This window comes from Cryptotermes secundus, unplaced genomic scaffold (assembly GCF_002891405.2).
Source record: "Cryptotermes secundus unplaced genomic scaffold, Csec_1.0 scaffold403, whole genome shotgun sequence".
NCBI lineage: Eukaryota > Metazoa > Arthropoda > Insecta > Blattodea > Kalotermitidae > Cryptotermes > Cryptotermes secundus.
The window spans coordinates 505,564-519,419 of record NW_019739948.1 but is presented as its reverse complement, the minus strand read 5'-3'; the positions used below and the strand labels follow the sequence as shown (position 1 = coordinate 519,419).

The 13,856-nt window shown below is 39.0% G+C and overlaps 1 protein-coding gene across 5 annotated transcripts in view; it reads right to left on the bottom strand.

Moving 5' to 3' along the window:
* The window catches only part of LOC111872094 (mucin-12), a 317,589-nt gene that overhangs the window by 60,996 nt on the left and 242,737 nt on the right, over positions 1–13,856 (bottom strand). For 4 of the 5 annotated variants that reach the window (XM_033754529.1, XM_033754528.1, XM_023865646.2 and 1 more), the window contains exons 8-9: positions 7,598–12,076; positions 476–636 (exon numbers count right to left, since the gene is read on the bottom strand). In XM_033754529.1, the coding sequence (XP_033610420.1) occupies positions 476–636; positions 7,598–12,076 (4,640 nt within the window). The remainder of the gene's footprint in view (positions 1–475; positions 637–7,597; positions 12,077–13,856) is intronic. The other variant, XM_023865645.2, reaches the window with a different exon arrangement.

Genomic DNA, 13,856 nt, shown 5'->3' with positions numbered 1-13,856 from the left:
ATCTTCATTGGGTGCACCATGTTGTGCGTTTCAGACATATATATGTATATAGGAATTAGGTTAACTCTCACACAACAAATATACTCTAATTTTAAAACATTAGAAGCAAGTATATTTGTTGTATGATGGTTAACCTAATTCCTATGTAGGAGAGTGTGTGTGTGTGTGTTTTTTTTTCTGTTGTATGTTTACCCGGTTTAGTCTTTGTTAACTAAGATGTAAGTAACACGCTATAATCCTTTCCCCTTAAAATCACCTATCTGCCCTGAATATATTCGGTGTTTGATAAGATCAATAAAAGAACAACTCAGCAATTAAAGGTTTTCAAGAACATATATTGTTTGTTCATAAAATTGCACTGACTGAAAAAATGTTTTAAAATAAGCATGAAAATTATTAATCATCATGATACTGTATATGGCATAATTATAAAGGCTGATATTCACAATATCACATTTCATATCTGTCCACTTACCAACATCTCTGTATATCTCCACATCTTCATCATAAATGTTGTAGTATGGATCATACTGAGTAGGGCTGTAACGCTGAGAGTTGTTGTACACATTTGCATTGGCAGGTACTTGTACTGCTTGCTGCTGGGCATAGGTTACCGGGGTAACACTTGGTTCCACCCTATGGATCAATGTCCCTGTATTACTTCAAACGTCTTGTAAAAAATATTTTTTCAAATGTCGTCAATTTTAATTTTCATGCAAGTGGAGTTAATTGAATATGCTTACTTATATATTAGAATTCTCACAAAAACCACAAACTTGTCTACAGAATCAGAAAACTGTAAAATAAAAATACAGTAACAGATTTTTACCTCTTTATCAATTTATGCTCATGACTGAATTTCATACTTACCTATAAATATATACTAAGAATTTGAGTTTTATTGATGTTGCAAATGCAGAGTGTAATACAAGTTTTTATACTTTGTGTATGTATTTTCATGACTTTCAGTTTAGTGTCTAATGGTCATTATCTTGTCTTTATCCTGAAATGTACTCTTTGAAGAAAATATATGAAACATACTGGTACATGTTTATCTTAGTAATCAATAGTACAGAATGTATTCCAGTTCAAGTTTATTAATCTGAATTTATCCAAAATTGAAACATACTCAAAAGGCACGTATGAATACGTGGCCTAAAGTATTTTCTTTAATAATATCTGCAAGTTTCATTTTAAATTTTTTCCGTTCAGGTGGATATTTAGCGAGACAGGTTTAGTAGTAAAGTAGAGTCCACTGTGGGCTGCAGTTGAACATGTTTTCTTGTATTGTGGCAGTATGAATTTGGCATGGAATAAAATATGAAATCTAATGTAAATTCATGTGGTGCTGCACACCTACTTTATGCATGCAGCCTTGCAGATAACTCAGCAGTCATTCATAAAACACTGTGGTAAACACCTGCTGTTTTCAGTCTGTATAAATGCAGAGGACAATACTATTCAAGCTCAATGAATATACCAGTAAATCAAATGTAATATTCATGTACTCGAATAACAACAAAATCTAATTTTGTCCTGATTGGACAGTAAAGATTTCAATTCAGATGAAGACTAAAATGCATTTATAAGGATGCATATCAAAACAGGCTTTCAGTGATATATATTGTCACGTGTTGGGTGTATAACATGACAAATAACTTCACACCATATTGGGTATAGCAAATTTTATTTCACACTCGCTCTTACAATCACACCATTTACAGTTTCACAACTGCAGTATTACAAATACTAGACTGCAATTAACTGGTGACTGACTCTCTGGCTAACTCGAAACTAACTGACTCACTGCTGGCTAACTCATAACTAACTTGAATAGTCCTCGCTGCTCCTTATTTAGCCCCGTTATGGACAACACAGAAAACAGTTATGTAATAGGCACCACTGTTGTCTGACGCCGTGTTTGCCGACAGCCTAGCAACACTGTCGGGCGTTGTTTACTGCTGAGTAGTAACGGCAGCATCCCGTGTTATGTCACCAGTGTGGAGGGAGGGGGTGTCCTCCATAGCGCAACAGGTCACACTGCTCCCTCCTTTAGGCTGTTCGTTCCGAATAGCCTAACGGTGCACCCCCGTTCCTTTTATTCAAAGGGTGGCTTTCTGCATCTCCTGTTATTTCGGCTACTCCTTGCAGCGACTATTCTCCTTCCGTTACAACCACTCCCCTCTTAAGACCAGCTCATCTTGAGCGGTTTCCTGCTAAGTTGCCAGAAGATTCAGTTGTGTCACACTCATTCGTCGCACATTCACGCTTTCTCGGGAGGCCGGTTCTTCTACATTACCGGTTCCTCCTCTACTTGAGGTCCCTTTTTCCGTTTTGGAGGGGGTCGTCCCCTCCACAGAGTCCAATCCACGATTCTTCGCATCCTGCTGGAAGTCTTGGGCATTCGTTTAGTGTTTTTCGGACCGTAGATCTCATATAAGGTTGTCCTTAGTGTTCCTTCACTTCCCAGAAGAGCTCGATCTCCCTGGCTCCACTTCTGGATACCGTCCGTGGTTGTCCTCTTCTTCCTCTCGTGTAGCGGCCCCTTGCCGCGTCGATCCTTTGTTCCTTCATGGTGCATCCGTAAATTCTTCTGGAGCGGCCCTACTCTCTGGGTTGCTCGCTGAATCATGGGCCTGGTGCGGTTTCTCCCAACGACGTTTACCTTCTGCCATTCCATTTTCGCACGGCGGGTCGTTCCCTTGTGGCTCGTCCCTCTGCGGGCTACGGCCAACTTCTTCTGGGGTGCACAATTATCCCATGTCGAATTCTTCATATTTCGTCGCTTGTTTCGGTCCCTACGCTTTTTCTGCTTCGGTTCTCCGACTGGCATTACTTCGGCGTCTTGTACCGGTACCTCTCGTAGTTCTGCCGCCTCAGGTTTCCTGTCCACTGAGGCCGGCTCTTCTTCTTCTGGACGTGCCTTAATTTCTCGGCAGGCCATCATCTCTTCGACCGGTATCACTATGGGGACCTCTTCCTGTTGTGCCACGGACACCATCTCCACGTGGCTGGTGCCCATTTTTTCTCGCATGGAGGCCATCCTTGCTTGGGTTGCTCTCGTCTCTGCATCCAACTTTTCTCCCCAGGCCCTCATCTCTTTCAGCATATCCTCTTTGTCTTTCCTTCTATTGGCCCCCATTTCTACCTTGTCGGCTTTTCTATTGGCCTCTGCCTTCGCCAGCATTTCGATTATTCGCTGCATCTCCATTTTGTAGCAGTAAAATACTTGTAAGTTCAATTATTCTTCGAGGCGTGTTCAAGTTCGTAAATCAATTCTGACACCAAATTGTCACGTGTCTTAAGTTCGAATCTTGTTGGTCTTGTGTGTAAGTCCAATCGCACTTCTGACACCAAATTGTCACATGTTGGGTGTATAACGCGACAGATAACTTCACACCGTATTGGATATAGCGAATTTTATTTCACACTCGCTCTTACAATGACACCATTTACAGTTTCACAACTACTGCTATCTGCAGTATTACAAATACTAGACTGCAATTAACTGGTGACTGACTCTCTGGCTAACTCATAACTAACTGACTCACTGCTGGCTAACTCGTAACTAACTCGTAACTCATAACTAACTTGAATAGTCTTCGCTGCTCCTTATTTAGCCCCGTTACAGACAACACAGAAAACAGTTACGTAATAGGCACCACTGTTGTCTGACGCCGTGTTTGCCAACAGCCTAGCAACGCTGTCGGGAGTTGTTTACTGCAGAGTAGCAATGGCGGCATCCCGTGTTACATCACTGGTGTGGAGGGAGGGGGTGTCCTCCATAGCGCAACACGTCACGATATATATATTTAAGTAAAAATTGTAGATACTAATAAAGTGAATATTCTACATGCTTTCTTGCAGCGCTGTTTTTAAGGACATCTATGTTAATGAGGCTGAACTATCAGAATACACGTGATTAAAAATCAGCTAGTGTGCAGTTCACAAATTTAAGTTTTACATGGCATAGACAGACTGTAGTACATGACATAACTTCTTTTCAGAATGGCATGGATTATATTTAGCAGCTTCTGAACTCTTGATTCATAAAACATTAATTGTGAAACTATTCAGAAATTTGAAAGCAACTACTATACTCTTTTCCTAAATAAATCATATGGAAGCACAATAAAACATAATCACTTTCTGATATATAGCTAAAAAAGCCTTAATAGCATGTATAAATTTTAAAGAATTATATCAAGTGATTTAGAAGTTATGAATTTTTGTACCCTCCAACTATTTTAATCAAATACAAGACAAAAAAGTAACATACCAGCAATTTAAGTGATAATTACTAAATCAGTTATATTAAGTACACTTGGTCGTCGACTTATGACCACAAAAAAATGAAAAATAAAAGATGATTAAAATGTAAAAGTCTTAAAAAATAAATTATAAAGATGATGATAGGATTAGAAAGGTTTAAAAATACTGTTAATAAATATATGGCTGACATACGACCAGATCGACTTACGACCTGTCAGTCAGAACAAAAGTTGGTCGTAAGTCAACAACCAAATATTTATATGCTTTCGTGCTTTTATGGTACAGAACTGACTTTAAAAGTGACAAGTCATTGCTGTCATCTCATGCAGTTATTAGATATGTCAGGGATGTCTTTTGTGCTCTAATGAATGAATCTGTCTTCTTACATATGTCATGTTTGTAAGATAGAGAGCGTACTTATTAAAAATAATTTTCTACTTCTCCCAGTGGAAACATGTTTTTGTTATGCACCTTAAATTGATCACTTCCATCAGTAACACCAACATAAACTTTGAAATGTTTGCAAATGTTTCATCTTTCAGTGTATGGTCCTGCAATGTTTTACGGTGACAGGATTGTAAGCAAGGAATTCTGGGCAGATCTCACGGTCTTGTATCCTATTACACAAACTTAGTATCATAAAAATCCTATGCTAATGTTGTTATATTTAGATAGTCTACATTTATAATCTAAATGTAGAGTATAACTTAGTTCATAGCTTAGCGTGCTAGAGTCATATGAAGTTGTTATAAGATCAAATTCCACTGAGATAATATTTTTTATTATTGCTTGCAATTGGAAATACACTGTGTTTAAAAAATGTATACACACTTCATTAATTGTTAACCCATTACTGTGTTGGTTACCTTAAAGTCACAAATGTTCAGAATTGTTACTACTAGCACTAATACATTGTTCACGGTGGCTGTTTTTGCTCATGATTAATGGGAGAAAATCATTTTCAGATATTTTCATTTGGTCTGATGAAGTGACTTTTGAACTTAATGGTTCTATCAATCTATGCAGCTGTGTATACTGGGCCACAGAAGATCCAAACATAATGGATGAACAAGTAGATAATTTACCAGGGATATCAGTGTGTTGTGCTATGTCTTCCAGAGTGATTTTAGGCCCATTTATCTTTGAAGCTTCTGTCACGGGTTCTGCCAATGTAAAACTGCCGGAGGAGATCATATCTTGCATCAGCATTTTCTTTCTCATGAAAACTGTTACTTTCAATAAGGTTATGGACCACTGCATTACCACACTGATGTGAGAAACTTGTGTGATCATTTCCCCAGAAGATGGGTAGGACAGAGGAAGTGTGTATCCACTCCAGTCACTTTGAGACTTTTACCTGTGGGATACTCTAAAGAGCAATGTGTATTCCACAAAACAAAGAACGCTGCAGGTTCTGAAGCATGAAATTGAAATTGCCTGTTCTGCTGTTATGCCAGCAGCAAGACAAGAGTTGGTCTGCTCTCTTTAATACTGTTGTCAAAAACACTGGTGATCAACATCACATTGGGTTAACATCTGTCTACTCTTAAGGGCAAGTTAACAAAATGTATGCATATTATTTGGGGACACACTGTATGGCACAGAATGTTATTGTTATTTTATTTTATTTTCAGGAAGATTTTATTACTCAAGTACAGATTTATTCTATGTTAAGTTCATCACATAGAACTTCAACATCTTGCACTGTTGTCATATTTGTAATTGCTTGCTTATACACAAAAATTGCATATGTAAAATGTAGGAATTCTAATGAACCGTCTCTGTACCCAATTTCACAATCCCAGTTTCAATAGTTTATTTATTATAGCTGTCAAAATGAAAGTCAAAGAAAATTTTTGCAGGGCCACCATGTTGTTTTATGTCTCCGAAGAAAAGTACCTAAGGCTTTGCCATGAACTGTTAATGTGCATCATTTCAGGACCATGTATTAAGAGGAAATAGTGTTGCCACCATCTTACAAGCTCATGTGGCCTCCATATTGTTATTACTAAATGTACAAAATTAAAGTGTGATGTAAGGGTGGTCTCCATAACACCTTACATGAAAATCAGAGAATTGATTCAGTAGTGGAATTAAGAAAGGCAAAAGCCATGTAACTACTGTCATGGCCATTTTTGTAAAGAATCTGCAGTAAGAAGATGACATTCTAATTAGTTATTTCTGTTTGAAGGTGTGTTATTAACTAGGCAGATGAAGTTTTGTATGATGGTGATTTGGAAATTGGTCTATAAATTATGGTAGAAACAAAGAGTACTGTGTCTTTGGGTGTGATACCATGTAGTGTGATAGAAGTTTACTGATGTTTTGCAGGAATGTGGTAACCCTGCCATCTGAGGGTAAAAGTAAAAAACAAAGGTAAAGATATCCCTGTAACAGGCTGTGGAGGCCCATAGGGTTGTGAGAATTTGAGGCTCCCATATCTTCTAGACAGTCGGCTCAGAGATGGCGGTAAGGTTGTCAGCCTTACATGCCAACTGCCCTTTAGCCCCCAGTAAGATTCCTGGTACTCATTTCTGTTAGAGGCTGAGTCAGCCCCAGGGCCATATGTGGCTGGAAGGATTAGGTAAATTGATAAAAACCCATCTCATCGGGACTCGAACCCGTGACCTCCCAGCTTGTAGCATAGTGCTTCAACCAACTTACCCCATCTGAGGGTAAGATTAGTAAGCATGGAGGCAGTAGATTCCTCCAGAAATGTCTATGAACTTCCACCATACTTCATGCCATCATGGCGTGTGTATTAAACGTGACAAGAATATGAGTGTTTAAGATTACATTTGACAAGTTTCAGGTAATGTAACTCTATACTGATAAGAATTTTGTATAAAACTGTAGTAATGAAATTATATTGCTCAGTAGTATGAATATTACATTAAATTTTGCTGGCATCATCCTGCAGTTCGAAGTCACATGACAATGCTGAGTTTGATTGGCTTAAAGAATTATATATTTTGGACCAACATTTGTCCTGTTAACGTTAATTCTGTTTTGTTTAATGTGTTCAAAAACAACTTCATATAATTTCAATGAAAGTTCCTTTTTCTGGTCCAGAAAGTCATGCTGTAACTTATGATCTCAGTGAGAATTATTGCTGGTCAATGCAAGGGCTAAAGTTTGAAAAACGATTGAAATTCATCAAATATACAAGTGATACCACATGTAGCATGATACTTGTACATTACTGTAGCCTGTAATGGCGTTTGAAAGCACTCTTATGGTATACCTGTGCTTTAGTCATGTTTCTTTACCGATGATTGAATGTCTGATCTGTCACAGTTGCATAGCTCACTACTTGCTACTGTACCTGTGTGGTGCTGCGGTCATGGTACTTCCCAGCGGTATCTTGTTCAGTCTGTTGACATTATGTTGTAATGGTCTTTCAATTGATTCACTCTTGTCATTGTCTGGGTATGCTTCAGTTGAAGTCACGTCGAATCTAACTTTAGGTGGGCGTCTAAGCCGTCGTGGCATTACTGGTAGCTGGCTGTGTGTGGGCGAAGGATATATCAGTGTGGTGTGTATATCGCTGGAAGGCGACGTGGTGGTAGTAATGACATTTGCAGCAGAACTTTGCAGGGACTTCGTCAGTGGTCTGTGGGTTCTATGTCTTACAGGTAAACTAGGATGGTCATTGGAAGGTCTGTGTCGTGTGGTGTATGTTTCATGTGTAGTGTGATCAGCACCAGATGTGGTATATTTATTAACATGATTCATGATTCCAGGACCTCTGGGAATTTGGTTTAGTGGTCTTTGGTGCCCTGGTTTCAGGTGAGTGATGCTAGAGATTGTAGTAGTGGTAACATTAGGATGGAAAAGGCTTAACTTTGTAAATGGATTTTGATTAGCACTCTCAGAGCTGGGATCACTTGCAGTATCATACTGTGGCTTAAACATTGTCTTTGCTATGTCATATATTGAATCTAAGAGTTCATTTGATGGTCTTGTGCTTGTCTGAACCCCAGAGTATGTAATGGGTGTGTTTTCACTGGGTATATCATGCATATTAATGAGTGTTACAGTTGTATACTCTGGAAGAGATGGTGTGGTGAGATCTGATTCTGAGTTGAACCTGCTTTCAGAATTGTCATCTGTTACTTTATGTTTTGAGTGTGTTGGAGTTGTAAGTTCAAAGTTGGAGACTTCCTGCTGGTATGGGACTGTGCTTTGCCAGCTGTTGTAAGTTTTTGGATCATTGTATCGTGTTGTACTGCTTGTGGAAAGGAATTCCGTGGTTGGTGAAAGAATTGGTGAATTGTAGATACCAGTGGATAGTGTCTTATGGCTTTGTGGTGTCCTTTCATTTTGTAAAATTTTCAGCGGTCTGATGGTGTCATTTTCTTCTCCTGATATGTGAATGTAAGAGTGACCTGTTTTCTTTGGATTGGTATCACTTTGTGTTAAGCTGGAAGCTGGGTTTGCTAGTGGTCTGGGTGTTGTGTGCTCTGTGGATGTCTTTTGAGCTCCTTGGTATTGGTACCTATTGCTACTGAAAGCAGTTGCAGTGAATGGATGTGGCAGAGATGATGCTGGAGTTGTATGTGGTGCTTTGACTCGAACCCTCGGCTTTGTGACACGTTGCTGATGGTATGCACTGTCATAATAGGCGTTCTTTCTAGAGCCATCATTAGCTTTATTGGTTTCCATGGTTTGGCTTGCATAGATGTGCTTGGAGTTCTGTGGCATATTTCTTATAGGCCCTCGTCGTGGAGGTTTCGAACCTCGTGAAGGAGTTGTAACAACTACATGAACTGGATGCAGTGGATTTACATTGTCTCTACCTGCAGGGAATGGAGTTGTTACAGTGGACTCATATGACTTATGATTGTTGGCATTAGAATTCCTGTGGGACTGAAGATAAGATTTAGAAGTGCTTGTTGTATGTGGGATTCTCTCTGTAGACTGAATGGTATCAAAATTCTCCTCTTGTACAGAGTACCTGTTCCCTGTGACTGTTGGTAGGACAGTGTCTTGTGTTCTTCCAGCAAGGGTAGTCTCGGGTTGCTGGGACTGAATGTGAACAGGATTAGCATAAAAGTTGCCATCTTCTCCAGGGTAAAATGGCACTGTCAGTGGATGAGGCTTTATGTGATGATTGACTGTGGCTATTTCAAGTTGTGGTGCATGTGTTGTGCTGGTTATATGTTCACTTTGGTAAGCACTGCCCTTCACAGTTTCTGTGTCAGTGTCAGCTGGTCTGCCCTGCTGGTTATGTTTCTGAATTTCATCCTCTTCATTATGTGCCCCTATCTCTTCATTATAAACATTTTTGGCGTTACGTGGTGGGGGTGGGTAATATTCTTTTATGTATTCTTTAGTAAGCCCCTGACTTGTTCTCTGCCCTGAAGGCTCAGTATGGTCAACTTGCTGCACATTTGGTTTAACTGTTGTTGTGGTTGACTCTGAGTTTTGATATGTAGTGGAATTAATATTATCACCCTCAGTGTCATAGTTACTCACTTCTGGAGGCTCTGTGTTTGTGATCTGAACTTTAGAGGATTCCTGCTCGCTAGCTGGTTTGGGATTTCCTCGCAGTTTGTCCAAATATGCATCAAAGTCAAAGTCAAAACTTGCAAATGGGTTTGTAATATGTTTGAACTTATTGAACTCTTCATAGAACTCTGGTGGTGGAGCTGGAAATCTGTCTTCAGTTGTTGTTTCTAAGTGGGGGATAGTTTCTGCTTGGTCCTTGTCACTTAAAGCAGATCCGTCACTTTCATGTGTCTCAGTATCATATGAGTCAGGCTGATCTGATGATGCGGACTCTTCTGTTTGAGGCAGGTCTCCATCATAGGTTTGTTCTGATGTCTCTTGTCTCACAGGTTGTCTATTTCGATTCTGAGGAATGTTTCTGTTACTCTGCTCTGTATTGTATTGTGGCCGTTTTCTCCCAGTCTTTGTTTCTGTATGGGTGTTTCCTCTGTTACGGTACCGAAAGTCAGAATTTGTCTGTGATTCTCTTTCTGGCTCTGGCTTTCTTGATCCAGGATTCTTCTCTTCCAGGGTCTCGTCTTCATCATAAGATACCTTTTTATCGTAATCTTCTGGTTTTCTCTCATAGACATCTTCCTGGCTATCACTACCGTGCAGTTTGCCATTTTTGGTTTGCGCTGGTAGCTTGAGACTCTCATATTTGCCATGTGGGATGGAAGTTGTGTCGCTGTGGGGTGCCACATCAGGAGTCCGCACTACATGTTTTTGGTTTCCATCACTTTCTACAGCAAAATTATGTCGTGAGGTTGTTTGTGGATAGGAGACAGGTTTGCGATTGTGAGGTCTCCTTGTATTTCTCTCTGGTTTTTCTGTGAGGTTCTTGTCAGGAATATTAGCTTTTTGCCTTGCTGGCTGTCTTGTGGGAGGGGCAGCTTGCGGCCTTAAGTAGTCATTACTTCCAAGCTGGTCATTGAAGCTTGGGTCAGCTGTGGAAGGCAGATCTGTATACAAGTCTGAGACTTCTCTGATATTATCTTTATACACAACACCCACAAAACTTTCACTATCACCATATGGGCTTGTGTTTGGCCTGAAAGGACCTTCAGTCCGTAAATCTAGTTGTTCTGAACTTTGATCCTCAAAGTTGAGAGAGTGTGAAGGGCCTGAAAATGTATCTTTTTTATGCTTGTTATAAGTTGGTGGGAGTGATTTTGTGGGTTGAGGCACAGGTGACCAATTACGTTGCTGCTGCTGTTCCCGTAGGAGTTTCTGCCATGTTTGCTGTATTTGTTGCTGGTTTTGATTATAGTGTGGTAGTTCAGTCTGCTGTTGTGGTGGGGGAGGTGATACAAGGTGCTGGCTAGTTTCCCGCTGTTCATGATTATGTATTTCAGCGGATGATAGTGCATCATATTGAAATCCTAATGGGGTCTGTCCACCTGGAAGGTTTTGGAGTGTTGTCACATACTTTTGAAATGAAGATTGCTGGATTGGGGTGGGAGTGTCTGTGCTTGAAGGTGCATACTGTACTGCGGGCACAGCCATGTTAGGACGGTCAAACAGAGGATGTGAATACCTATCCTGTTCTGGTGGATTTTGATTATGGTAATTAATTCCTGATATAGAAGAATCCCTGGTCACAGCTTTGGTTTGGCTGTAAACTTGCTGATGATTTATGGGGCTAAGGGATGTTGGAGGACTTGCTGGATTAGAAAAAATGTCTGAGATCTGTTGGAAGTTTGTAAACGAGGTAGGACCTAGGCCTCTTACAGGAAAAACAGGATTTAGATACTGAGCATTTTGATGTAGAGTTTGAAGAAGTGAGTTGACATTATTTTGCTGATTAAGGTTTATGTTAGATGTACCTACAGGCTGCTGCTGCTGCTTCTGTAAGTCTGTGTTCAGTTGTGATGTCTGTTGAAGCTGTAATTTTGTATTTTTAGGATCTGGAGGCTGATTTAGATACTGCCTCAAATTATAGGCAGAAACAGCAGGGTTTGGTGTCTGGGAAGGTCTTGGTTTGAAGTTATTATTTGTCTGTGTAAATTGTATTTTAGGTGGTGGTCTCTGTCCTGAAGTGAGATAATTCTCTGGACTTCGGAAATGTCTGATGTCAGCATTTGGGACGTTGTTAGGGATCGGCCTGTAGTTATTATCAGAGGAGGGGGGAGGAGCAGGATTGGATGGCCTCACAGATGGAGATGGAACTGGAATATCATTGGTATTGGCAGGCCCAAAGGTTTTGTAACTATTGTAGTTGGCTCCATTGCTGAGCACCGGCACAGTTAGCGATAATGTATTCAGCTCTGGTCGGTCTAATTGCAACACTGGACCACCCTGGCCTGGGAACCTACTGGCGTTTCGGCCGGAAATGAGAGAAAAATAAAACTCTATCAGTTCCCACTTATTCTTACTGTAGTATTATGTTATAAATTAACTTCACTTTAAGCAATTATAGGAACATATACTTTATAGTCAGTTATTATTATTGTTGGTATAATCAGGGTACAGCATAAATATATTCAGAAACAACATTGGACTAAAAATATGAAAATGTAAATAAAATCGTTCAACACTGAAGTCTTTATGTCAAAGAAGATTTAGTAAGCAACATTAAGTTGAAATTTTTGTTTGTGATAATTGCCTAAGCTCTGTTATCTAATTACTCTTCTTGTTAATGAAATTGGTATCTTTAAAAAATACTATCAGAAGATAGTATTCTTCATAACCACTGCTGTGAGAATCTCAAGTCCTACATGGTATCTTTAAGTTCAAAGAAATCACCACAAGCATAATTGAATTTGCTAAGGTGGGAAAAGGGACATATGCAATGGCTGAAATGCATATGTTCCCTTTAACAAGTAACTGATTCAATTGTGATACTATCACTTATCAACAGAATGCATTCTGTGCTAAATTACTGTCATAGTGAGAAAAAAATATTTTGTCACATTTGAGACTCAAAGTGTAAAAATTCTTTCAGTGTTCTGTGTATTAACAGAGTATTCACAAATGCTTACTAAATCTCCACATTATTACATTAGAAATTTATTATACTTCATTTTCAATTCATGTCTGTTTTTGCAGAGCCATTCATCTCCATAAGAGAGTAAAGATTTCATGCTCTGTATTTAATTATACATCTGTAGGACTAAAGCAAAATGGACTCCGTTGATATTGCAGTATAATGAAACTGGTGGCATACCTCCTATGACCAACATCTTATTGTCTTTGGTTGTTTGTTAAAAATATATTTGTAGGTCCGGTACTAGTGTGGAGTATTGGGTTGGTATCTACAATTGTGTTAGTGTACATTCATGAAATTTTGTGATTAATTCATTTAGTTTCTTATGTGGATTTGGGATTTGTCATTTTTATGGGTATGAAGTTTAAAAAGTTCCAGTTCTGTGAAGGAGTAGTTTATATATTAGAATTTAATTTTTGTAGTTTGCTATTAATTAGAGTGGTTGCAAAAATATATGAACAAATTATTCAGCATATTTGTATGCTTATAATTTAAGAGTTATTTCTTCTGAGGTGTAACACGGTGTTGTCAACCAACATTTTAGAGTAACATGTTGCCTCCACCTGCAGGGTCAAAGAGTAAGCCAGACAAGAAGCCAGTGTCCAGCAGAGAACAAGAAGAGTTCCTCTTGATGCCTGCTTACATTGCTTTCTGTCCAACCCCAAAGGTGCAGGAAACAAGTCTATTGACTTCAGTGAATTATATGCTGTTATATCTCAGAAAATAGACCTTTTCATAACTACTGCTGTGAACATGAAACCTACATACTTTCACTCTGTTCTGTCTAGTGGTACACTCACTGCTTTTATTTGAGGACAGTCATTGATAAGGTATGTAATAAAGTGTAAGTGATCAAGTATTATCAGAACATTTCCTTCTGATCAGTGTGTATGGAACAAACATAAAATGTATTTAAATGCTATTATAAGCAGACTGCAGTTTGTATCCTCCAAATTTATAATTTATAACACTGTGACTATTTGCTGGATTCTGACTCTTGCAGAATGTTAAATTTGTTGGAAAATTAAGTACAGAATTTTATTGCATCAAGTATTATTTAAATAAAGTTATATTTTGGCTGTGTTAGACTTGATGCTAGATCTGTTTA